Genomic DNA, 11,301 nt, shown 5'->3' with positions numbered 1-11,301 from the left:
TGCACTAAGCATGTAAACGACCATTGAACAAAAGAAGAAAGAAAGAAACAGCATGGCGTGCTTTTTCTTAGCATCCGTTTCCATAGTGATTTGTCGCTCTGTTGAGAATGTCTTGAGTCTTAACCAGGAACGTACTCTGAGTTGAATTAACTTACTCCCGGGCTCGTTTTGGGAACCACATACCTCGAGTAAGCAAGGTTTGGGGTTAATCAACTGAAAGTTCAGGGTTTAGCTGACGGTAAGTTAACCGTGCTTTCTGGATTACACCACTGGTCGAGCTGGGACACCAGGTTCAGGGTGGGAGACCAGGAGTGTATTCCTTGCTTACTCGAGGTATGTGGTTCCAAAAACGCGCCCGGGAGTAAGTTTATTAAACTCAGAGTATGTTCCTGGTTAAGACTCAAGACATTCTCAACAGAGCGCCGAATCGATGAGTCACTATGGAAACGGACGCTAAGAAAAAGAGCGCCATGCTGTTTCTTTCTTCTTCTTTTGTTCAATGGTCGTTTACATGCTTAGTGCATATCGCCACCTAATTGATGGTTGTGCAATAATTTTTCTTTTTTTTCCGTTTAATCTTTAAAGGGGTCATATGATGCTGCTAAAAATAACATTATTTGGTGTAATGAAATGTGTTTATGCGGTTTAAGGTTCAATTTTTTATTTTATATTTATAAATTTTTTTTTTTTTAAATTGTATATATTTTTATTATTTTATATTTATATTATAATTAATTTTATTATTTCAGTCTGTTCCTTACAAAAAGCTATATACAACAGAATATGAAGAGTTCATTTGCAAAAGCAGATAACTCCGTTTTTAACAATTCTCAGAAATCATGTTTTTTCATTGTGCATTCCAGTTAATCTCAGTTAATCAAACTGCAGTTGGGTTATTTTGACTAGGTAAAAAAACAACAACAAAAAAACAGTTAACTAACACAATAAAACACAATAAAAACATGATAACATAATAAAAAACATGATTTTTGAAAATGTAAAAAAACGAAGTTATCTGTTTTTGCAAATAAACTCCATGTAATATAATGAATTAAATATTACCTTGTCATAAGTGTTTTATAATTTATACAGATAACTGTTCTATATGCCAATAAAATAAATATAACCATACTAGAATAATATTAACTTATTTATTACTTATATTGGCTCTGAAGTGAACAAACCCTGGAACATAACCTGCTCCGGAGCAGGTTACTTTCAGAGAGCAAGTTACTATGGTTACTTACATACCCTGAAAGTAACCTCCGATTTTGGAACCAAAAGCTGAGGTTATCCGCTCTCTTATCCTCAAACATACCGGGGTATGTCACATAACCTGCTTTCTGGAATACACCCCAGCTTCAACCTACGTCCATCTCAAAACAGCTACGACTAGCCAATAAGCTTAGACTGTTTTTTTCATTTCCAAGAGTGCCTTTCCACTGTGGGTTCTTGTTTTTTCCAGCGAGTGTTTGCCTTATCTTGATTATTAATAAATTAATTGCATCTATTAATGTGTATTAATGTCTCTTTAAATAATGTGTAGCTTATTATTGTTCACAATCAAGCTGTTTTCCTAATCATTTTATATAAAGAAAGTATAGAGTTACTTTTTGTAGTGTAGTTGTACAACCTGACGATTCTTCAAAAAATAAGGTTATTGAATTTATTAATGTATGAACATTTATTTTTTATGGTCAGATAATTCTTCAAATTAATGAAATTTCAGTTAATATATTATATTTATTCATTTTTTCATTTAATATGTAGGATCAGATGATCCCTCTCTTTCTTGGAGCTGATCTGTTCTCAGACACAGACGTTCGCAGTGAAAACCAGCCCAGATACCATGCAAAATTTGCTAAACGAGGATTGGCAACCAAACTGGTTTTCCCATCAGGTATGTGGTTATTATTTTTTTGACCTGGTCAATTTTCATTAGGGGTTAATTAGAGGGTTAGAGGTTAATATTTATCTGATTGATCTCTAGACTACAGATTCCAAGGACTGCGACTCCCTTATTCCAACAACAGTCTGTGGTTCTATAGTGTTCATGGAGTTTTTCGAGTGGCATTTGAACTGTATAGCAAACAAGATCAGCTCTCAGTTATGGAGTCATTTCAGGTAATTTGAATTTGTCATTTTATGATTTTTATCATGTCCTTATATTTTCTAAATTTGTAATAAAGTGTTTATTGTTTTAAATAATTGTGTTCATTAGGATCTATGGAAATCTCGAATAAATGACAACAACTTGAACATGACCTATCATCTTGGTGCCCAGGATGTTCAACCCCAAAATGATCAAGAGGCGCAAACAATTTTGGAAAATAATAATACATGTTCATCATACCAAGTCCATCGGCAGTCTGGCGAAGTAGAAACAAACTTCTTTCCAGTACTCACAGATCAGTCAGATATTTCATCATCTTCAGACCATGACTACTGTTCCTCAGAGCAAACAAACTTAAGCCAGTCTACTTTACTTGCACAGAAACTTCAAAGCCTAGGGGAAAAAGTGAAGTTATTTACAAGTATTGAAGCAGAACATTTAAAGACTGCCACAAAGGTCCTGGACTATGTTGAATACTGTATTACTGGGATGATTGACGAGGAAAAACTGATGGACACTGTGATGGCCCTGTTTCAAACTCATTTTCAGAGCTACTCCATCTACTCAAGCAGTCTGCTGAAGGCTGTGGCAGGTTGGCTTGGCCAGCAGTTCAATGCAGCCAACAGCACCATTAGTCACCGGGTTGAAGGTTTTAAGGCCCAACACATTGAGCACATTACAAACTTGCCGCCTCCTGAGGAGCTGGCAACTGAACTTTTCCCAGAGGCAATGCGAAATCTTCTTGCACACTGGATGGGTCTGAGTGACGAGGCAGAAAACTGGAAAAGACACAGCGAATACCCCATTTTATTACTTATTCTAGAATTTGCTAATCACAATCTTATCACAGGAGTAGCTCATGTCTTGTATTCCAGTCTAATATGCAAATAAGTATACTTAGATGTAGGTTATACATTACGTATCATTTGGTCGCAGTTTTGTAGGTTTATAGCATTAAAACACAAATGATTTCAAATAAATAGTTTCTTTAAAAGTCAAATGGTGATGTCCTTTCCACAGCAAGCTGTTGACAGATTTTGTATTTTGTCCCAAAAGGAATAAAAAGACAGCAATCTCATGATTTTAGGCCAACCTATTAAAAATTATGAACATAAAAACATGACATTTTGCATACACTGCTTGCAAGAGCTTCCCCAGATTACTGTAAAGAATGTTTAATGCTGTCACACTGTGAATTTGAGAGTTGGAACATCAAACATTTAAAAATTCTATTTAGTTTGCAATTCACTTGTATAATATAATAAAATAATAATAATAAATCAAATAGAACACATATTCACCTGGATCCAATCACCAATGGCTTATGTAGACAATTCAGTGATCAAATTATGTATTTTTTCAAATGTAATATGCATCTTTAAGTGTCTCTTTAAAGCAGGGCTGTCCAAACTCGGTCCTGGAGGGCCAGTGTCCTGCAGAGTTTAGCTCCAACCCTAATTAAACACACCTGAACCAGCTAATCAAGCTCTTACTAGGCATAGAAACTTCCAGTCAGGTGTGTTCAGGCCAGTTGGAGCTAAACTCTGTAGGACACCGCCCCTCCAGGACCGAGTTTGGACAGCCCTGCTTTAAAGAAATGTTACGCTATTTTTTAAAAGAGACAAATAATATTGTCTTATTTTAATTGCGCAGCAATATATTCAGCTATGTCTGGCAACTGTGTATCTAATATCTAATATATGACAACAAATATGTATCTAATATCATTAGGATATATATACATATATATATATATACTATTAATTAATCATTAATTTAATCAAACTCAGAAGGTTCTACAAATGAATTTCTATGCCTTTTTTGGGGTGAAGATATTTAACCATATACACTTATACCTGAAAGTGGTTTCTTACCATGTGGATAACATTACAGTATTACAGTCTTCTTCTGTCATTTACTTTGATATAAATGTCTAATCGTTTAGGCATTGCTGTAACTCTCCTAGCGTTCACATCATATTTAATTTTTCTTGATCAAACTGTTGTGGTGTTATGGCTTTCAGTTGTAGCATCCCCTATGGGCAGAATTTCATGCAACTTTTATTGTGGGTCCTCAGAATGCCCTGTTGTCTATGAGTTAAGTTTTAGAAGGTTCTACAAATGAATTTCTATGCCTTTTTTGGGGTGAAGATATTTAACCATATACACTTATACCTGAAAGTGGTTTCTTACCATGTGGATAACATTACAGTATTACAGTCTTCTTCTGTCATTTACTTTGATATAAATGTCTAATCGTTTAGGCATTGCTGTAACTCTCCTAGCGTTCACATCATATTTAATTTTCCTTGATCAAACTGTTGTGGTGTTATGGCTTTCAGTTGTAGCATCCCCTATGGGCAGAATTTCATGCAACTTTTATTGTGGGTGCTCAGAATGCCCTGTTGTCTATGAGTTAAGTTTTGTTAAATCTGAATATAGATCAGATCATCAAAATGGGTGATATAAGGCCATGTAAATGGCTTATAACTTTGTAATGCTTGATAAACCAAAATTCTTTGGTTTGGATTTATCCCACCAAGGCTGACATTTCTATGAATTGATGTCTCTGTTGCCCGGATTCTTTTAGAGCAGAAAAGGAATAACTGGCAAAAAAAGTACAAATACAATAGGGTTCTAACAAATTCTATGTTTGGATGTCTAACAGAAAAGAGTAAAATATCTAAATAAAATAGAATATAGGATTCGGTAGAGCTTTCCTGATGGAAGAACTGTGAAGAGTCTATGTCTGGTGTGGTGAAAGTCTTTAATGAGTCACCTGGCCCTGCATCGCTGGTTGTAAATATCAGTGATCCAGGGAAGAGAGGTCCTGATGGCCTTCTCTGCTGTCCTCATCACTCTGGACAGCACCTCTCAGTCCCGGCCCATGGTGGATCTCAAGTCAGCCGATGATGCTCCTTGTGGGTAGACTGTGATGCATGTGTGTTGTCTAGCAAAGACCTTCTGTGAGGTGGACCCCAAGGTATTTAAAGCTGGTCTTCTTCTCAACCATTGCACCATTGATCATCAGGGGGCTGTAGTGGAGGGTACTGGTTAATTTCTTCAGTTATATGAATATCGTCAAGGGACACTGCTCCAATTTTTTGACCTGGCCCTCCAAGTGACTGGATCTCTTTTTACCATGGTTGAGGAAGTTAAAAATACGGATCCTGAGCTGGAACATATGCCTGTCACAGAGCAGCGGTCTGTCAGTGTTGTCTAGTCCTGTACGGCTGGCTAGATTCTCTGGTCTCGTCTGGAGCCATAGACCTTCCTCCTCTGCCCGCTGGTCCCAGTCCAGCATGAATTACTGTCTGGTTCTATCCAGTTCCCCGACCTCTTCTCCTCTGCTGGTTCCTTCCAGCATAGGTGATCCCCTGGTTCTGTCCAGTTCCCTAACCCATTCCCCTACATTAGTTCTATCCAGCTTAAAGGATTCACTGGTTTTGTCCACTTCTTAGGCCATGACTTCTCAGGCCATGAGTCTCCTTGTCAGCCAGTGCCACCATGGTCTCAGGGTTTCAGTCTACGACCATTTGGCCCCACCTTGGCCCTTCGAGGGCACAAATCTGCCTCTGCCCTACAACCCTTCATTTTTACATGGATCTCCAGTCCCTTGACTCCACCATGGTCCTCCAGCCTTCTGGCTTGATCAGGGTCCCTTGTCCTTCTGAATCGACCATGGTCTATCGATCCCAACTCTGCCATGGTCAGTGGTCCCTGTGGATCTCCACCCCTTTCAACTCTGGCATGGTCATCCACTCCACTCAAGCTCAAGGCCTTCTATCAGTCATAGACTCCAATGTGTTCACATTTCTAATGGAAGAGCTCCTACAATTATGGACAGGTGCTTCGAGGTTCTTTAAAATAACGTGGTCTAGTAGTCTCACAATTGTCGTCCAGCAATTTTGGCATTACAAATAATAATGATAGAATAGCCCATATAGAATCATGACAAATTATTGGGTGAAGGCGCAAGCTGCACATTGTTGTGAGGCAGAGTAAGCCGTGCTGAAAAGGGTTATTTTCAGGACCTCAAGATAAATGGGGTAATGCCTTTGCTGTTGGATTTGAATGAAGAATGATAAACCAGCCACCCAGGACTGTTTCCCAAAAGCATCGTAAGCTTAAGTACCCTTAAGTGCTTAAGACCCATAGAAACCAATGGAGATACGATCAACTTAGGCTTACGATGCTTTTGGGAAACGCAGCCCAGGTTTCTGCGTAGCTTCATGTGCTCTATATTAGACAGATGGGTCTCCAGGAGAAGTGCAGTTTTTGTGTTCTGCATGATTCAACAGATGATTCTGTCTTATGCGTAAAGAAATGGTATTTGAATATGCCAAAAAATCAAAGATTGGGGATGTTCTGATTACTATTTTATCCGAAATGCACTGAGGCACTTTGGTTTGAAAAGGATATTTTCAATTTAATTTTGGATTTTGATTTGAACAACTATTGTCATGCAACTACACTAAGTGTTCAAAGTATAGCCTATGTATGTTTACCTACGTTTATTTTTAAGATTACATCAGCCAAAATGTAAAAGTTAGAACTGCCTTCATACAGGAACTCCTTAGTGGTCCCACAAAAACTTTATTAACTTCAGTGAGCAGTTGACATTCTGCTGGAACACACATGACAGCTATTTCTAATCATTTATTTGATCAAGTAGTTTAATTAGAAGTAGCTCAGCCTAAACCTAACTTATCTGTTAAGAACCACATAATCTGAATATTGCAGTATTGTACAGTAAGTTAGTACAAGGACTAGGCAAATAGTACATTTACATTTCAATTGTTTTAATTTTTCCACTTCAGTTTCTGTTGGTATAATAAGGAATCAAAAATGTATGATATTCATGAATGATGAAATGTATTTTGTATGTTAAATTATTTTATTGTTCTGTGAAAGTGTTTTTTTCCCAACTCAAACTGATGATGGTCTGTCATGTTACTTTGTGTTCTTGATATATTTATGTAGTAACCATTTCATAAAAAGCCGTGAAGCATTCACAATATATCATAGCCCCTGGTACCCATTGGTCACTGATATATCAGGAATCTTCAGACAGTGTCATTAGTGAAATATACAATCACATTCCCCTCCCAAAATCCAAACAAAAGCTTTACAATATTAAACACAATCTTCAGAGACCAAGCGACAATATATGTTTGAGCAATCAACTGTATTTACATGTGAATTTCCAAAATGAATACATGCAGGCTAATGCACAAGCATTATCTACAAACACATACAAACCAGCTTTACAGTGGCAACATCAGCCAGAATTTACAGAAATGAGAAGCACAAATACAGAATGTTCAGACAGCATCCATGCCCCTTGAAGAAAACGAAGAGGAGAAACCTAGGCCCATTCCCCTCTGCGTGTGTGTCTGTGAACGGGCCATCTCATACTGGACGTCCAGATTGCGGAACATCTCTTCCTGCTGCTGCAAGGTTTTAAGACCTTCTTCGTTACCAGCTCCTGATGAACTACCTTCTTCTTCACCCTAAAGTGAACACAATAGGGTTATCATTAACTTAAACTTGAAACATTTTTGTTGAAATAAAGCTAAAATAAAACAAATTCAGAAACTGATGAAAAACAAACTAAAAGAAAATTAGAAATGTTGCCTTGGTAACTAACTGAAATGCGTAAGGAATAATCAACGGCTTGCCGTGCATTAAAGGATTTAAAATCCTTTAATGCATGGCAAGCCATTGATTATCCCGCTTATTCCATGGTCATTTGCCAAGTTATAGACAAGTTAAAACTAATATTGCTCTTTGCAGTGCAATATTTGACCGAATGGGTAAAAATTAGTTATTTTAGTCAGTTACGGCACGTTAGCTCTAGCATTCTGCCCGCTTCAAATCAGACACAGAGATTAAATAGTGCAGTAAGATCCTATTATTTGAATTAATTATAGCATTTATTTCAATTAATTATCGATCGAGAGAGAGAAAGGGAGAGATGGCAGTTGTATGTGTGTACGCATGCTGCGTCTCTCTACAAACAATTACTTCAAAAACAGCTATTTTACCACCTCGTTGCTGAGGTATATAATGTAGTGATCTAGTATCTAGGCTATTTTATTAACAAAAATTGCGGGGAAGTGTTGACAAGTTTACGTGTGCGATCTGCGATCTCTGACTCTCTCTCTCTCTGTGTGTGTGTGTGTGTGTGTGTCGGTTTGTGTGCAATGCATCAATTAAAGCAGCGCATTAATATAGAATGGTGATTAAACTGACTTGGAACTACCTGTGCATTAAACAGTTTTACTGCATACCTACCAGCCAATCAGAATCCAGTATTCAGACAGACCATGGAATAAGTTTAAAAAATAATAAAGCTAAATATTAAAACTAATAAACATGACAAAGTTACTAAAAATTAACAGCCAATTCAAAATATTAGTAAAGTCTATGACAGTATAAAAATAATAAAATAAAAAATAAAACAACAAACAACATTTATATATTAAAATGAACAATTTCTCCAGTTCACACATTTAGAACATTCTGAATAAAAACTTAATACAGGAGAACACTTACTTTGATGCCCATTAGTTTGCGAAATTTCACATTTTGGTCTTTATTACCAAAATTCAGCTTCTCCCAAAGCTCAGCTGTTTGTGACTTGTCCTACAACATAAACATATATTAATACTGAACATCTCAAGACATAAGATTTTAAGGATGTCAAAAGTAAACACTACTTCTGACATCCTTAAAATCTTATGTCTTGAGATAACTAGTATCAGAGGTTAGGTACTTTGCAAAAGCGAATCATTTATCAAAGACAAAATTAGATAAATAATAAAGATTATTTTCTGTGTCTAAGAGTCAACTTATGATTTTTTGGACTGTTTTTGGAATTGTTTGAATTGTTCAAAAGTTATTAAAAAAAGTTTTTTTTTTCCTAAAAAATGTAAAATGGCATAAAAAAAAGTAAAGATTGAACAAACAAATGCAAATTTGAACTGTTGGTAGTGCTACAGGTTTTGGGTTAGAAAATCCAAATTTGCTGTGGTTAACGTTCAAACTATCCTTTGTCTATCAAATTTAATTACTTTCCCATAAACTATTCTATGGGCTACCATAGACTCAGAAGTGGAGGAATATATACAGCAAATAGAAAAATGAATTGTATATTACATAAAACGTATAATAAACAGATCAATGCAAACAATATAAGTGGTATCATGCCAACAACCCTATATTAAAAATCTATACAACAGAGACTTTCTTGGCCTCACCCCATCTTTTTTCCCCTGCCACAACATTTTCCTCTTCTTTTCCTGCTCTGCAAACTTCATTGGGTTCACCGCTGAGGGATTGTAATAGCTTGGCACAGCAATGCCAGTCTCTGCCAGCGTTTTGGCCTGAAGCGCTGCCATCTGAGCAGCCATTGCGATCTGAGGAGTGACCTGTGTGCCAGAGGCCAGCAGTGCTGCAACGTTCAGGCCTGAACTGGGTGCTGCAGTGGTCGTATCGCACAACAGTGGAGCTGCTGCTGTTAAGAAACAACCAACAACATATCAGATGGATGTCTGCTGCAGTGGGTCAGATATGAAGCCATTGCACCAATAGGCAGATGATTTGCAGCAGTTACTTGCCTGCTGCCATCTCTTGTTGTTGCCGTTTTTCCAACAACTCTTTTTCCTTCTGTTCTTGAAGCTTCTTTGCTCTCTCCAACCTAAGAATGTGAGGAAAATATATTTAGTGAACATGAAGACTACAAGGAAATTCAAACCTCACAAATCTAGTCAGATACTTTAGGTGGTTTTCACAATGGGTAGTTTTGAATCGGTCTAAAATAGCTTGATTAGGGCTGCAGGATACCTCAAAATAATACTGAAACTAGGGATGTGCGATATTTATTGTCTGAGATAGGGGTGGGCCATATGGCAAAAATATCATATCACGATTTTTTTTTAGAAATATCATGATTCTGTGTCATGCTGGTTTTACTATTTTGCAAGTTGTCTGAGCAGTACAGCCAAACTAATTTCCCTATTATAAAGACAAAGCCTTTCAAGGTCACAAAAAAAAGAAAAAAAAGAATGGCAGATATTTAGGCCAAAGTGGGCAAAGATAAAAATCTTTGTCATTATTTTATCTTTGTTATTAAAAAATAAGAACAAAGATACACATTAAAACTACACATAATACACAAATAAAACAAACAGTGCTTTATTTTCAGGTACAATAGGTGTATTTAGCAGGAGCATTCAAGAAATTGAATGAACAAATATAAAAATTAAACACTATATAGACTGATTCCTAAAGCAACTGTATTAAAAGTTCTTCAGTCAAGAGTAGTGAGTGATTTTTCTCTTTGCGTTTTGTTGTTTTATTAATGTTAAAGGAATAGTTCACCCAAAAATAAAAATTCTGTCATCTGTCTGTCAATTCGGTCATAGTGTTTTATTATTATACCATCATTTACTCACTCAAAATTTGTTTTAAAGGGGTCTGTACATTATTGTTTCTCCTCTATGCCCCGCCTTTTTGAAACGCGTCGATTTTTACAAAGCTCATCGGTCTGAAAAGCGAGGTATACGTTGATTGGCCAGCTATCCAGTGCGTTGTGGTTGGCCGAATACCTCAAGCGTGAGACGGAAATGTTACGCCCCTCACCATACTGTTGATGCCGTGTCCGGCCGGAGCGACGAGACATACACATTAAAACCCATTACAAACGAGGAGTTTGTTGCATCCAGTGGGGACATAATTACTGATTATAATGACTTATACTGTCTTTTTCCACGTTGCGTTGCGTTGCATTGCGCCGCGTAAACATAAAACTCTGTCTGCATTTGTGATCGGAGAAATGACAAACAACAAGTGCTACTCTACTGCCCAAAACTCGCGTTTGAATCATCAGTGGCAACGAAAAACACAGCGGCCTATCGTGAGGGGAAGCCCCGGCTTAGCCTGCCCTGAGTCCCGGGATAGAGTGAGCTGAGGCGGGCTGGACTCCGCTTCGTCCACGGTGAAAGTTGATGTATTCCCTCAGCGACCAGCACAGATCAGCTCTAGGCATGACGAAGCGGATATCGTCCTCTTTTGGAAGACCAAACAAAGTAGTTTCGCTTCCACAACGAAAAACACAGCGGCCTAGCGGAAGCCCCAGCTTAGCGTGAGCTGAGGCCGGGCTAGAGTGAGCTGAGGCCAGGCTAG

General features: G+C 37.5%; 2 protein-coding genes across 4 annotated transcripts in view; one reads left to right on the top strand and one right to left on the bottom strand.

Moving 5' to 3' along the window:
- LOC107740084 (uncharacterized) overlaps nucleotides 1-3,284 on the top strand; it is a 4,308-nt gene extending 1,024 nt beyond the window's left edge. The window contains exons 2-4 of the mRNA XM_016552366.1: nucleotides 1,771-1,900; nucleotides 1,991-2,124; nucleotides 2,222-3,284. Of these exons, the coding sequence (XP_016407852.1) occupies nucleotides 1,771-1,900; nucleotides 1,991-2,124; nucleotides 2,222-3,004 (1,047 nt within the window). The 3' untranslated portion in view covers nucleotides 3,005-3,284. The remainder of the gene's footprint in view (nucleotides 1-1,770; nucleotides 1,901-1,990; nucleotides 2,125-2,221) is intronic.
- A 3,691-nt stretch (nucleotides 3,285-6,975) lies between these two features.
- The window catches only part of LOC107740083 (arginine/serine-rich coiled-coil protein 2-like), an 18,511-nt gene continuing 14,185 nt past the window's right edge, over nucleotides 6,976-11,301 (bottom strand). For 2 of the 3 annotated variants that reach the window (XM_016552363.1, XM_016552365.1), the window contains exons 7-10: nucleotides 9,735-9,814; nucleotides 9,375-9,631; nucleotides 8,671-8,760; nucleotides 6,976-7,625 (exon numbers count right to left, since the gene is read on the bottom strand). In XM_016552363.1, the coding sequence (XP_016407849.1) occupies nucleotides 7,437-7,625; nucleotides 8,671-8,760; nucleotides 9,375-9,631; nucleotides 9,735-9,814 (616 nt within the window). In that variant the 3' untranslated portion in view covers nucleotides 6,976-7,436. The remainder of the gene's footprint in view (nucleotides 7,626-8,670; nucleotides 8,761-9,374; nucleotides 9,632-9,734; nucleotides 9,815-11,301) is intronic. The other variant, XM_016552364.1, reaches the window with a different exon arrangement.

Source organism: Sinocyclocheilus rhinocerous, unplaced genomic scaffold, assembly GCF_001515625.1.
Source record: "Sinocyclocheilus rhinocerous isolate Xijiao unplaced genomic scaffold, SAMN03320098_v1.1 scaffold2781, whole genome shotgun sequence".
Classification (NCBI taxonomy): Eukaryota; Metazoa; Chordata; class Actinopteri; order Cypriniformes; family Cyprinidae; genus Sinocyclocheilus; species Sinocyclocheilus rhinocerous.
This window is presented reverse-complemented; position numbering and strand designations above follow the sequence as displayed.